The sequence below is a fragment of the Phoxinus phoxinus genome (assembly GCF_949152265.1).
Source record: "Phoxinus phoxinus genome assembly, chromosome: 7".
Lineage (NCBI taxonomy): Eukaryota > Metazoa > Chordata > Actinopteri > Cypriniformes > Leuciscidae > Phoxinus > Phoxinus phoxinus.
The window spans coordinates 38,109,657-38,125,999 of NC_136882.1; the positions used below are offsets into that span (position 1 = coordinate 38,109,657).

Sequence of the window (16,343 nt, forward strand, 5' to 3'; positions counted from 1 at the left end):
CAGCTGGAATAAAATTATTCTGAAAGTGATTCCAATTACAGTTTCTCTGCGCCATTATCGTTATAGTTATTGTCCTTGGTGTGAACGGGCGTTAAAGGGATAGTTCACTTTAAAATTAAAATTCTGTCATCATTTACTCACCCTCAAGTTGTTTCAAACCTGTATTAATTTATTTCTTCTGCTGAACACAAAGAAAGATATTTTGAAGAATGTCAGTAACCAAACAGTTAACCGGTCCCATTGACTTCCAAAGTAGGAAAAAAAAAATACTATGGAAGTCAATGGGTACAGACTACTGTTTGGTTACTGACATTCTTCAAAATATCTTTCTTTGTGTTCAGCAGAAGAAATAAATTAATACAGGTTTGAAACAACTTGAGGGTGAGTAAATGATGACAGAATTTTAATTTTAAAGTGAACTATCCCTTTAAGACAAGTTGAATAGGTTACTATTCTTGACTGACAAAATGCCGGTGGACGGAAACACCGTGAGTTGTTCAAAATCGTTCTTTTTAGTAAACTGCGAACACAAACACTGTTCTTAATGCTCAAGTTCATGTGTAGAGCCCCTGGTGATACTTCCAGCACAGTTTCATGTTGTGTCGAGCCGCATTAGTGTTTTAAAAATAGTGATTTTTGATGCTATCATAGAAGTGTCCCGTACACTCCCATTCAAAAGGCATTTTGACCGAAAACGGAAATACGGTCAATCTTAAAAGTGACGTTTCCATTCTAATTATGCTTTTACACGCAAGTTTGACTCGGGTAGATTAACAAAAAGATCCTAGGAGAGTTACCCTTTAAGGAACAAAATAGAATAATTTTTTGTTGGTCCGGCCCCTGAATTCAAAACTAAGCATATATTGCAAGTATCTGGTCCTCATTGTAAAGTGGGCATTGACATTGTGACCTACTTGAAGCTGATGACGTTGGGGTGCTTCAGTTTTCGGAGGTGTTTGATTTCCGTCTCCTTCTGCTCGCGGACTTTCTTGATGGCGACCTCTTCGGAGTGAAACTTCCCGAGGAACACGGCGCCCTGAGCTCCGCTTCCCAGCCACTGCAGCTCAGAGATCTCCTCGAACGGCACCTCCCACATGTCTACTGACCAATCAGAAAGCACCGGGAACACGGTACACAAATCAAAACCACAGCAAAGAACATCAACTGTAGAACTCGTTTATTTTATTTTTCAACAATATCAAAAATACAATTCATATACAGTTACAATAAAACTGATACAACTCTTGGTGGAAATAACATCACAACATTTATGTCTATCCAGCGGTGCATCAGTTTTTGGTCAAGATCGTGTATTGTCAATGCAAGAGTCCAGCACTCTGTAAAGTCTCCTCCAGCACATCCCAAAGACTTTTAATAAATTTAAGGTCTGGACAATTTGTAACAGTTCTAGGTTGAATTGGCTTTTCCGCCACACTAGGGGGCGGTGTCATCAGTTCTGAGGGAGAGCACACGGATATAAGCAGAGAAGAAGTGAAGTTAAGGGAGAGGTAACTAAAAATAAGGATGTGAGGGATGGGCGATACCACTTATTTTGTTTTCGATGCGATATCGATACTTTCAAGGCCAGTATTGCCTAAACCGATACGATACCTCTAAACTGAACTTTTCAATTTTACAATTTCTAAAATGATTGAATTACTAAGAGTAAAATGGGTAATGATACCCACTTAATATTATATCTAAAAGGCATTTTAACATTCAATACGCCTTAACTGGAATTTATTCGATTATAATTTTGTTTAAACATGGTTAAAATGTTTACTTGTAGTGGTAACCATGGAAATCTACAAAATATTATAGGCCTAATTGGACTATGGTCACTGTAATGTTAATTTTGCCAGTGACAGGAAGTTGCACCCATAAAATGCAACCTTTTTATTCTGTGCGTTTCCCAAAAGCATCAATGGTTTCTTATGATACTTTTGGGAAACGTAGCCCTGTTTGTATGCAATGTCGGCAGTGTGTGAACGCTCTCTGTGATTGATTGGTTCGGACTTGCAACATTTGCGCGTGTTCAAATGAGCAGGAAACCCAATTATTCACTAACATAGGTTATTCATCCAATCCAATGCATATTGTGCGCATTACATTTCTTGTCAAATAAACAAAATCACTGGTAAAAAAACAACAATGTAATATCAATATTTTTATTTGAGTATCGATACTTTCAGCAAACTATTAAACTGATGTATATACGGGTGCTGTTGTGAATACGTTTGTTGTTACTTGTTTGGCACTTAAATATAAATCACTGCAAAAACTCATCGTATGGTACCCTACATCTTTAAAGTGATTTCGTTCTATCTTTTGGAATTTAAGATGATATGTTACAAATTCATGTGTTAGAATCATTCCTTATGCTCCCTCCCAACCATTCCTTCACAATATGAGGCTGTTGTTGTTTTTTTTGGTCGGGCCAGTGAAATTTTTGGAAGGGCAAGAAAATAAAATTAAAGGGTTAGTTCACTTAAAAATGAAAATTCTGTCAGAACGTAGACTCACTATTGGCCGACGCTGGTTGTGTGTGTGATGCTGGCCAATAGTGAGCCTAAGTTCTGACATACAACCCAGAAGCGCTGCGCTGTTACACTACGTGAACTCACACAGAAGAAAATCAAGAGTTGAATAGTCATTATTTTTGTGTTTTTTTTTGCACACAAAAAGTATTCTCGTCGTTTGATAAACTTATGGTTGAGCCACTGTACTAGAGTGCGGATCGGGCCGAATTTTTCAGTCCGAGCCCGGCCCGCGTCCGACAGAGCAGTAACCGAACCCGACAGGCATAAAGATATTTATGTTCGAGCCCGATCCGAGACCGGCAGTTAAAGGAGAACTCCAGCGCAAAATGAACCTTTGGTCTAATTACACATTGTTACCTAGTCAACCGTTATCTGAGATTTGTTTTCATGATTATCGAATGTAAATAGTTTTATCTCTAAAAACAGTTTAGCCTATAACGCTAGTATAACGCTAGTATATGGGGCGTAGAGTAATGACAAATAAAAATCGCTTGTTAATACCACTAACAAGGCTCAAAATAGCCCCACACTAACACGGCAGCATAATGAGGGTCCCTACCTTCAAACCGAAGCATTGAGAACTTTGTCAGTGTCCAGACAGTTTAATAAGAAGATATTTTATACATACAGTCAACTTCACGTATACAAGCAGAAGCCATCTTAGAAAAACAGACTCGATCAGTCGATCAACGAAACGCCGATCTAAATGCGCTGGACTGTATTTTAATCACAAAAACGAACGTTTGCATCAAGTGAAAGCATCAGGCACATCGGCTACATACATAATAAGCTGTTTTAAATTTAAAATGTTCAATGCCTTATCGCGCTGATGTGACCGAGCCCGACCCGAACCCGAACATCATTTCTAAATATCTGTCCGAACCCGGCCCGGCCCGTCGGGTACCGTCGGGTCACGTCGGGCTCGGGTCGGGTATCCATCCTCTACACTGTACTAACTCTCTGCTGGCAAGTTTAAATTACAATAGAGGCCTATGGAGGAGTGAGACAGCTCTCAGATTTAATCACTAATATCTTAATTTGTGTTCCGAAGATGAAGGAAAGTCTTACGGGGAACAACATGAGGGAGAGTAATTACTGACAGAGTTTACATTTTTGGGTGAACTATCCCTTTAAGCCCTGAACGTACTCATCACTAACCTTGCTGCTGAAGTTTGTACTCAGTCGAGTAAGTCTTCCCGATGATATTCCACACGGGTCTCAAACATCCAAACAGCCCCTCCAGGAATCCTCCGTTCCCCGGCCCGGCTCTGTGAAAGTGCAGTTTGATGTCGTCATGCGGGAGGTGGTGCGTGTCGTTCCCGCTGTGCTCCACCGGACACCCGCTCTCCTCGTTTTTCTCCTCTCCGCCGCTTCCACAGCCTCCCTGACCGCAGGACCCCGGGGTCTCGGCCTCCTCGTGCTCCTGCAGCTGAAGCACGCTGTTCTCAAAGTGTCCATGTTCCCGCGTGGAGTCCTCGCTGAGAGCGGTGCATGGAGGACTGATCCCGCCTGGTTCCTCGTCTCTGCACGGGATTGGGAGCTGCTGAAGAGGAACGGGAAGAGTTGTGGGAGGAGCGAGGTCTGAGATGATCGGAGGAGGAGAAGGTGGAGGAGGCAGAAGAGCCTGAGGAGAAATGTTGCTGCTGGTTTTCTTGATTGAGTCTCCGACGACCGTGAGCTTGAGCTCTTCCTTCAGCTTCCCCACTAGCAGACTGGGACACGATGTCCAGGACAGCACCTCCGGGGAGCTTCCCATGGTGCCGTGCGTGTGCATGGGCAGACGCCCTCCTCACCCGACGGGAAATGAGCGGCAAGGCTTTACGGATGACTTCTGTATGGGTTTATGACACACCTGCAGGAGGAAGACCGAGAGAGAAGCGTGTCAGGACATTTCTGCATTTAAAAACAGCTGGACTTTTTTATTTTGTTGGTAACATTTTTAAAACTGGAGCATGAAATAAGACGCTGAACATAACCCACACACATTGAGACATCGAGTGCATAGGACATTTGAAAAGTTTTACAATTTTATAACATTATAAATGTCATTTCCAATCAATTTAATGCATTGTTGCTTAAAAAAAAAAAAAAAAAAAATCTTCCTCTTTTCTATAAATGAATAAAGTTTTATTATGGATTTTGTCAGAATGCATTCTGGGATAACCGAAGAATGCATGTGATGCTGCATTAGAATTTAGACAAAAATAGGATACATTAAGACACCTACAGATGTGTGTGTGTGTAATGAATTTGGGAAATATAAATAAACGTTTTAAACAGCAACTACAGCTCTGGCTGCTAAATAAAGACTGAAGCAGTTGATCATTTTAATTTCCAATCTCGTTCCGCACACAGCGGGAGAGGGATTGGAGGCATTTGCATTAATGATGATTATCTCTTTAAAGAGAGAGAGATTCCGGGAAGCCACGGTTGTGATCCGGCCTCTGTTGATCGACTGTGTTAGTGCAGCTCTGAGATTAAAGCAGAATGAGTATTAGAAGCTCTGAGAGAGAAACATCTGGCACACATCGCTCACAGCCCGCCACCACCACACACACACACACACACACATCCTATAACCGGCTGCTGAAGTTACGCAAGACCAACTCTTCCAAAACAGGAATAATTTTGGTTGCATTAGTGTCTGAAACAGAGGTCAGCAACCTTTATGGCCCGGTTTACAGCTGGTGTTAAGATGCGTTTTGGTCGATCGGATCACAAGTGGACGACGATAAATACAGGTCAGGTGCAAATGTTTTGACAAAAGAGACGGATTAAAACATCAGGTGTAAACGGGAATGTGTCTCCCTCATCCAGTTGTGATCTCACACACACACACACACACACACACACCTCTGACAGCTGCTGTGTTCTCAGCCACTATTGATTATTATAACAAACTGACACGTTACTTTTAGTTACCAAAGAAAACTCAAACAAAAGGCCGACACATGACCTGGGAAAAGAACAGCTCTGTTTATCCAATCATTGCCTGACAAACCCAAAGCACACTCACAAACTTTATATATTCTGCATTCATGGATGAAACGCACAAAGTATCTTCAAAACCCTGTCATGAAACCCCACAAGAACAGCGAGAGTCCGAGTCCATCAGAGCCGAGGGTCAGCGGAGAGAAACGGCAACCGGACGCTGCAATCGGATCAGGACCCGTGCAGCGCTTTTACCATTCTGATTAGAGAGAAAGCTCTGGCTCAGATAAAGCAGATTAATGAGAAACAGGAGAAACACGTTCACCTTAAAGCAGCGCAGTCAGCGAATTATCATCAGCACATCCTACAGCAGGGTTACTGTTCTGACAAATATCAATCTGTCCTCGCTGTGAGGATGACAACAGAGAAACGCTGATATTAAATCCAAAAATTCAAACAAAAAGTTTGAGCATCATTCCACTATAGTGTATAGTATGTAAGATGAATAAATATTTATTTTAAATAAATTATAAATGACTAGAAATAAAAAATAAACAAATAATAATAACAATACAATAAACAGACAAATAAAAAATAGCAGATAAATAAAAATAAATACAATAAATAAATAACAATAACAAAAAAATATATATTATTGCAATAAAAAAAGAAAGAAAAACAAACAAAAGATAATTGATACAATAAATAAACAAAAAAAAACAAAAAAAAAATAAAAAAAAATAAAAAACACAGATGGGATAATAATAAATAAATAAAATAATAAATAAAAATAATAAAAATTCAAAACAAACAAATAAGTAAAAACAAAAATATAATTAATACGAATACAATAAATAAAACAACAACAACAACAACCTAACAAACAAAAAAAAACAAAAAAAAATATTATTATTATTATTACAATAAATAAAACCTTAAAACAACAAATAAATAAATAAAATGGCTGATATTGTGCATCCCTGCTATATCTGGTGGGGTGTTTATATGTGGGGTAAGATGATCCGGTGAGTGGCTGTGATAGAGCTGCAGCAGAAGAGCATCAATAATGCATCACGTGTGCCGAGAGTGCAGCAGGAAACCAGAGAGCGTTTGCTCAGGTAACCCTCAAACCTGCGAGTGTGTGTGTGTGTGTGTGTGTGTGTGTGTGTGTGTGTGTGTGTGTGTGTGTGTGTAATTCCACTCCGGCTCAGAGTTACAGTCTGGAGGGGAAAGAAACCCAAGTCCAGCCAGAATGCATTGACACGTGGAGAGACACGCTGGTCATGACAACAGTTTAGTTCTGCTTCTATATCTACAGTCCAGTCCGGTCCGGTCCGGTCAGCATCAGTGCTGTGGATTATTCATGGGTTTGGGTGACAGCGCTGATTTACATATCAATGCAGTTCCTGTCCAACTAGATAACTAACCCACAGCTGCTGTTATTAACAAGCTTAATATTCATAAAAATAACAGTACTAAAGTGTGTTTCTTTCTGGACTTACAAAAGTATTAGACGAGGAACAAACTGAGATTTCTGACAAGAGAAATATAGAGAGAAGATGAAAAAGAGAGAGACGTACAGGAAGACAAAGAACGAGAGAGATTTAACAAGAGCTTTAATCCAGTAATCTCGCGTCTCGACACACACACACACACGGGGCCGTTCTGCATATCCCCTCATCACGGCTGAACCAAGAACCGGTTTGTTCCAGAAACACGGATTCATCATCACACTCACATTTTTGTCCAATCACATGCTCTCTATAAATGAGAATGCTCCTCCCCCAAATTACTCTGATTAGCTGTAGCAGATTTGGACAACTAAAGCATAGGCTACATTTATTTAAAGGAAGATGAAGAGGGACATAAGTCAACACAGGACAGAAAACTGTGATTGTCTTTAAATAAACATTAATATTTCTTGTAATTAGTGGCACAGTTCTGTTTAGTTTAAAAAAAAATTAACAAACAACATAAAAAGTAAATGCTGACAGGTTACTGCATTTTGCTAAAAAGATTACAAGCATTAAGATATTAAATAGTAAAACTTTTAGATATATAAATAATGTTCCTCAGCAGGACAAAAAGAAATTATTGGGTCACACACACACACACACACACACACACACACACACACACACACACACACACACACACACACACACACACACACACACACACACACACACACACACACACACACACACACACACACACACACACACACACACACACACACACACACACACACACACACACAGGGGACGGGACAGCTGGTGGGGCTGGAGGATCAGGTTCCTGTCGATGGTCAACAGACACACCCAGATCCCCCACATCTGACACGATATAATCCCACCGATACAAGAGGATGCACAATCTGCTCTGTGCACACACACACACACACACACACACACTGACATTGCCTTGCACTGCACCACTGTGAACTCTTATGTAGATCACATCCATCAACAGGCCTAAAACAACAAGAAAGCATCCTCCACAAAAAAAATGTCTCTAACTCTAACGCGCACACACACACACACACACACGACAGGAATTATGAGTTCACAGATGTGTGTGAGGCTGAACTACAAAGCAGGGGGTTTTAAATGTTGTAATGCCAGTAACCCCTAAAAATGTTTTTTTAATGAATTTATACTGGGGGAAAAATTATAAGTATGAGTAAAAAATTTCTTGAAAATGTTTATAAAAATAACTACAAACTTATTCTATTCAAATAATTAATGTAAAGATCTTTCAACAGAATAAAACAAAATATTATTAATAATAAGATAAATAATATTTTTTATTTATACATTTCTTTTCAAATAATTTGTGATTAAACTCATGATTTCCAACCAGAAAGCAGAATGAAATTGCAACAATTTAAACGTATTTAATCTGGAAAATGTTGACAAATAATTATACATTTATTCTATTTAAATATTGTTCATGTAAAAACCTGGAAAACAATGTCAATAGAATTAAATAATAATAATAGTAGAATATTTGTATTTATATAGTGCATTTTCAAGTAATTTGTGTTTAATCTCATGATTTCCAAACCATGTTTAGAAAGCAGAATGAAAATGACAATAATGGCAATTTCTGTGCATTTTAAAATATTTACTTCTTTAATCTGGAAATTGTTGACCAAAAAATTATTATAAAGCTATACTTTTTTTAATATTTCATGTAAAAATCTAGGAAATAATGTCAATATACATTTTTTTTTTTTACCTTTCAAATAATTTGTGATTAATCTCATGATGACTAGTGTTTAGAATGCAGAATGAATTTTAACTCATTTAATTATTATTATTATTGAAAACCTCTGCTCTAAACACAATGAGCCAATGAGATGTAACGGGTAATGTCAACATGAAGGTGAAGACACACTAAGACCAAACACACTCTCCACCATGATGGTGTGTGTCGGGGGTCGTGAGGGGTCGTGAGGGGCCTCCACTCAGAGAACATCTGCTGCCCATACAACAAAGAGCCAATTTACCCAAACCAGTCTGAGCCTCGTCCAATCACACGCTGAGAGCTCATGACTGACAGATGTGAGAGGCCAATCAATCACAGGGAACAATGCAAACCTCAGAGTTCAGCACACAGGCTGAGCCGGCACCTGAGCATCAACATCCCACAGGACACAGATCCGCTTTCAATCAGCAGTGTAATTGAGTTGAGGCTTTTAGCCAATTATCAAGCATTTAAAATGGCAAAAACCTCCTTTGAAATGGACTACGCTGATGTAGGGATGTAAAAGAGATGTCTTGTATTGGAATATACGGTAATACAAATATAATAGTCAATTTTAAAATGCATGCCTTTGTTTGTAGTTTTCAATTTCTGATTAATTAGAGTATATGAACGTTATAATGGTATTAATGCAACATTTTATTTAATAGATTTATGAAATTTTAAAGCAAAATAAAGAAGGTTTTTTTCTTTTTCCATTTGCAAATATTTCTTGATTTAATAATAAAAAACTACCGGTAGATGTTATTAGATTTATGCTTTAAAAAAAAAGAACGAATTGCTACTAATGTAAGACAAAAAACTACTTTGCATAAAATTATTTTCATAGATTTTTCAATGTTGCCTTGAGTAAATGTCTTATTTTAAGGATTTTTTTTTTTTTTTTAACTATAATACAACACTAAATTATTAATAACATGCTTTTTAGCAGTGTTCCTGCCAGAGATTCAGTCCAGCTGAAATCTGTCATCCAGAGTTACTGTCAGTAATGTTTGTCCTGGGATGAAAGTGGTCAGGATTGACTCATTACTCCGTCTCATGGCTTTCTTTTTCAGAGGTCTAAAAAGAGAGCATATTTCCAGGCTCAGTTTGGAAAAGAAAACAAGCAAACTGCAAAATATTTGCTGAATACTTGATATTAAACATGAAAAGTATGTACAATGAACATTTCAAACCACAGTATGCCACAATGCTGTCACGTTACTATGTTACGCTGATCACATGACTTTGTTAATTCAGAGGTGTGTCATTTATGGATTTAATTTGCTTTTAGTTTTCAATTTCTGAATATTTACAGTATATATGAACTATAATTTTATTAATGCTAAATAACACAACTTGAAAAAAGTTGAAATTACTGATTTTGTTGAGTTGGTTCAGCAAAAGTCCACATTGTAAAAATCTCATACAACAACAAAACACTTGGTACTAATCTCCCCTAGCTTTTTCTTGTTGACTCAACTTTTGTAAATAACAGTTATACGAACTGAAAATAAGTTGTCTGTGACGCACAAAACAACGTTTAGTTGAGTCAACTTGACATTATTTGTTTTCTGGAAAGATGCAACTATTCTGTAACAAATCCATTGTAGTTGAGCCAATTAAAAAAATGGGTCTATTGGAAACAGGAGTCCTTATTAAGAATAAGATGTAGATTTTTTTTATTGAAAATGTTTGGTCACCATTTTGGTGATGAGCGTTTCAGAATTCAGAATGTTTGCTGCAAGAAAGTTTTGCTGGTAAAATATTAATAAAAATCAATTTTGGTCAGAAATCAGATTAGTGATTTATTTTAGTTTATGAGGCTGAAATCTTGATCATCTTGGTTTCTTTTTTCTTAGCAACAAATTATGTTTTGCTAAACACCGTTACAATGACCACAACCTCACAAGAAAATCCAAGAGTCAAACTGCCCAACCAAAGGAAACGCTCATCGCCAAAATGGTGATGACCAAATGATTTCCAATAGACACAATTTTTTTAATTGGCTTAACTACAATGGATTTGTTATAGAATAGTTGCACCTCTCCAGAAAACAAATGATGTCAAGTTGACTCAATTAAGCGTTTTTTGTATCACAGACAACTTATTTTCAGTTCGTATAACTGTTATTTACAAAAGTTGAGTCAACAAGTAAAAGCTAGGGGAAATTAGTACCAAGTTTTTTGTATTGAATATGAAGCCTAACCCTTCATATTCAATACAAATGTAAGCTAAGGTGTTATGTTATTTAGAAATGAACTGACCAGTTTTGAAGATGCAAATGAATTGATGAATCACAGCTCTGAATCAGTTCACTGAAAAAGACAGTTTGAATTGATTCATGGAAATGAATCAAACCTACCAACTCAATAATAAGGTTTCATTCATTAGAGTCCGATTGCAGCAACTTCCATTATTACAGATATATTGTGTAAATTTCCCAGGAAGTGACGACTTTGTTCTCTTGAACACATGGGATCGCTGCTTTATTTGCAAATGTTTTATGCCATTCCAATTTTGCAAACAACTTAAATTCGCAACTTTGGAGGGAAACATATCTAGTGTGGTTGCCAACATGGAAAGTCCCTCATAATACAAAGCTATGGACAGTCCTGATTTGTGGGTTGGCGCACAAGTTGATAGGAAAAGCTGCTTTAGTAACGTGCTCTACTACGGTATAGCAGGGTAAACCTGTAATCTGCTCGGACCACAGATGAGGAACTGATGGGGAAACACAGAACAGTTCTGACTAAAGAAACTACTGGAAATTAGGGCTGCACAATATGTCGAATTTATTGAAATATCGCAAATGTATATATCGCAATATGCATATCGCAACAGCTTGCAATAAATAGGGTCATGAACAAAAGACAAAGTAGCTTTAATAAGTATCAGGATATATTTAATTCATACAGTGAAAACTAACGCAGAAATTTTTTATTTTTATATTTTATGATTCAGTATCTTTTATTAAATAACCCTAATGTAGGATAACCTGAAACCGTGTGGTTTACACTGATGTTAAAATAACACTTCTTATGCTACAGTAAAACACTGATGTTCACTTTCAGAAGTTATAAGGATGTTTTCTTGTCATAAAAAGAATGTGAAACACATGTAGGTTATATCATTTTAAATATATTATAAAGATAATTTAAGTTTATTTTACACACTAAGCATTATCGTATCGCCTATCGCATTATTTGAGGAGTTATCGCATATCGCATTTTTCTTCAATATCGCACAGCCCTACTGGAAATTATTCTCCCAGTCTGATATAGTTCAAAACTAATAACCACAACTGTAACAAACACCTCAATGTGTTAGCCTAACCCTTCATATTCAATACAAATGTTATTTATAAATGAACTGACCATTGAAGATGCAAATGAATTGATGAATCATATCTCTGAATCAGTTCACTGAAACAGACAGTTTGAATTGATTCATGGAAATGAATCAAACCTACCAACTCAAACACTGAATTTTAAATCAGAGATGCTATTAAACCATATTATAGTCACAATAATAACAAAAACGATGACAGAAAAAGTGCTATATAAATGCTTCATCCATTCATAATACAAAAGCACAGCCATCAGGAAACATAATGGTAAAATAAATATTAAATACTGCTATATATTCCTAACGTCTGTCAATGCAGACGTCAATGTTCATCAAAATATGATGATCCAACAGTATTCTGAGCCTTCAAGTGGAAATCATTGACATTCACTGCATCTATTACACACACACACACACACACACACACACACACACACACACACACACACACACACACACACACACACACACACACACACACACACACACACACACACACACACACACACACACACACACACACACACACACACACACACACACACACACACACACACACACACACACACACACACACACACACACACACACACACACACACACACACACACACACACACACACGTTACCTGTCCCTGCATGCGTGTCCCGAGCCGTGCTGATCCTGCTTTGGGTTTACTCCGGGTTCGGATCAGAGCCTGCACAGTTATTCCTCCTCTGGGATGCTAATGCTGCGGTTTACTCAGAGCTGAAATCATAAGAGTACACGGGGACATGAATGGCCTAAATACATGTGCTTTAGTGACGTCGAGCGAGGAGCTTCAGCGCGAGCAGGGGTGGATGGTGGGAACAAATGCTTTCCTCATGGTGCCAATCATTTTACATCACGATAACATATAAATGTAGTTTTCTTTTAAGTCAGAGGATTTTTTTTATATATATATTTTGATAACCATGCAATATAAACACCCTTCACTCTTCTATATAAACACACACATCTACAAAAATAGGGTTTTATTGTATAAATAAATATTATAGTAAAAACAAATGAAAATAAATAAATTTATTGAAAATAATAAATATTTAGTTGCAGTCATTTTTAATATTTACATATATATATATATATATATATTAATGAAACAAGTACACAAAACTTGCTTCATTTAAAGACAGACTTCATTGCAAATAGTACTTCAGTAAGTGATTCAGGTGTTGATTCGGTAGAATCTGTGACTGATTCAGTGCAAAGATTCATCTAACGGTTTCAAATCAGATTTTTTTTAAATGATTCATTATTAAAAGAACCGGCTCATCAGAATCATGTTTTCTTGAATCAGACCACACTGTTCACTCTGTATGTTTTTGATTCACTCAAAAGAACTGTCTCATAGGAATCATTTGCTAGTGAATTGTTTCGATGTATGTTTGATTTCAAATATAAACACAAATGCAAACACGAATAGCACAAACTTTACAGCAAACTCTCTACGCTTTACATTACCACTGCACAAATTCACTGTAAGTGTGATCATGCACAGGATAGTCATACTGGATGAAGTTCGGTTCTTAACAGAAAACCCGTGGGCAGAACACCACCTCTCTCCTCCTACACACACACTCACACAAACTCATTCATTTCGCAGGGGGAGCGATTGTTAAGAACAGCGAGTGTAAATCCTGCAAATACGGCTGGTGGTTTGTGGGAGTATGAGGTGAGTCATAATAACACTGATGCAGCAGCCGGCTAAAAAAAGACTGCGGAGACGGGAGGAATACACACACACACACACACACACACACACACTGTGATGCCGTGCATCAGTTCGACGTCACAGCGCCGCAGGGCCCATGATCTCAGGAGACTCAGAGCCCCGGGGAACCGGCGTCACGCGGACACACATTTAACGTACCAAACGTGTTTGATAAAGAGATGCTGAGGCTGACATCCAATGTTTTTTTTTGTTTTTTTTTAAAGTCTTCATTAAAAAGTTATAAGCCATGAACCAAACCAATCAGCTACGAGGATAATCACAATTACAACTACACACTTTGATTTGAAGCAAAAAGAGTTTGAAAATACAGAAAGACAAAGGCAGAAGACTGTACTTTTTAAAAACCATCCACTACAAACATACTTCACTCTGAATGAATGAATGAATGAATGAACGAACGAACGCATGGACAGACGGATGATAGATTACATGCGTAATGTTTTGCAAATGTTTATCTTTGCCTAAACTTCTTCAGTTTGTAAGAATTTTTTATTTTTTTAAGTGTTTTTCCCATTCGTTCTTCATGCAAAATATGCATATAAATGCAAATATTTCAGTTTGAAAGCATTTCGTAATTCAAAGGTACTTTTGCCACGATTCTCTGATTGGTAGAGATTTGGTAATGTAGGAAGTCCACTGTTAAATTGTATTATTTAAAAAAAAAACGTGTGTTCAAATAACACAGATTGATGGCTGCATCAAAAGCATATACCATCCATTAACAACCTTATAGCTCACAGAAGGTCTGTCTTTAATGGCTTATAAGTTACCGTTCAAATCAATTCCCCTATCGAGAACATAAATGGGATTTTTACTTCCAGAACACGACTATTTAAAATACTTTACGGACACACAGAAGGAAGCAAGGAATTAAAAGATAAAAAGAGGAGCAAGAAAATGCTTCAGATCTGATGACAAAGATCCCAGAGCGACAACAAAGGACACGAGAGGAGCGACTCCACCAGCTGATGCTCCACAGCAGGAACTAAAGCCATGAAGATGATGATGCACATTACAGGAGACTGACCCTCACACACACACACATTATCATGACACAGCCACGACACGACTCGAGATTACTGGCACTTCCAGCTCTTTTCTCTCATCCCCCCCTCACGCTTTTAAAGCTCTGACACATAATCAATACTTTACATTGGCACTTCCATTAGTAGCTGCGGACTGAACACACACACACACACACACACACACACACAAAACAGAGTCTTGCGTTATACTCCATCTTTACAACCGGCTGAAGAAGCTCTTCTATTAGTCTATGTGAGCAGTTCCCAAGAGTCAGTCTCTCTCTCTCAGTCTCTCTCTGCTGATTTAAACCTCTGGCGACCAGCGTGAGGTTATATAAACATGCTTAGAAACAAACTGAGCTGCTCTCCTCCATTGCATCTGGGTTACAGACATGATTTCACTCACAATATAACAGAAACATCACAAACAAAAAGACAAATAGAGGACTAGGCTGTGTGTGTGTGTGTGTGTGTGTGTGTGTGTGTGTGTGTGTGTGTGTGTGTGTGTGTGTGTGTGTGTGTGTGTGTGTGTGTGTGTGTGTGTGTGTGTGTGTGTACCGGCCATTAAACGGTTTCAGCAAAAACAGGCAGTTATGACACCAAAAATTTAGATACCAGTGAAAAATCACAAATCTCTATTCCATTTTCAATACCACAGCGAAAACTACCACCCTACTAATATAAATTTAAAACATTATTACAGACAAGTAAAAGTCGTTTTCAGGTAGAGACATTGAAGTAATAAAATGTAAAATAACACTGGATAGTCTTCACTGTATAAATTATATATGGAATAATCCTTATTAAAGTGATTTTTTTGTTGTCCTTTGTTGTTTGATTAATATTAAAAACACAGAGAGCAGCAGAAACATTAGGCTGCTGTCACTTTAAGGCTACGTTTACACTAGTGCGTTTTCCCTGATTGGGTCTTCTGGATCATTACATACTCTTCCATGATTCGACAAGCCCCTATCATGTGACCGTTACACTACCAGAACACGACAGCAGCCTCGACGACAGTGTACACAAAAACAGCTTTGTTGTCTTTTTCTTAGCAGTTATACTCTTATAAAGCAATCAGCAACTGTTCACACTAGTACGCGCATGCCCAGTGTGCATGAATGGTCATGTGACGCGTTTTCGGTTGTATAGTGTGGACCGAGATCTTTTCTGAAATGCAGTGGAAATGTAGGATCGTTTTCAGTTTAAATGAAAACGCACAAGCGGATCTAATACTAGATCTAATTCTCTACGGTTTACGCTCACTTAAGCCACAGAAGACTAGTATGCTTACTAGGATACTCGCAGAGGCGGGCATTTTTTGACATATTTTTGTGTGAAATTTGTAATTTAAGAGCAAGACGACATGTCAACTGTCCAGAGAGAGTCGTTCACATTTGTTCACGTTCTCATAATTGCATTGTTGAAATTCATAAAAATGTTACCGGCCAATGTGTTTCAAACACTCGCTTAAAATTTAGG

General features: G+C 37.8%; 1 protein-coding gene across 3 annotated transcripts in view; it reads right to left on the reverse strand.

Moving 5' to 3' along the window:
• Nucleotides 1-16,343, reverse strand: part of map3k13 (mitogen-activated protein kinase kinase kinase 13) — a 56,659-nt gene that overhangs the window by 17,792 nt on the left and 22,524 nt on the right. For 2 of the 3 annotated variants that reach the window (XM_079618378.1, XM_079618380.1), the window contains 3 exons: nucleotides 12,694-12,812; nucleotides 3,699-4,392; nucleotides 915-1,101 (listed from right to left, as the gene is read on the reverse strand). In XM_079618378.1, the coding sequence (XP_079474504.1) occupies nucleotides 915-1,101; nucleotides 3,699-4,314 (803 nt within the window). In that variant the 5' untranslated portion in view covers nucleotides 4,315-4,392; nucleotides 12,694-12,812. The remainder of the gene's footprint in view (nucleotides 1-914; nucleotides 1,102-3,698; nucleotides 4,393-12,693; nucleotides 12,813-16,343) is intronic. The other variant, XM_079618379.1, reaches the window with a different exon arrangement.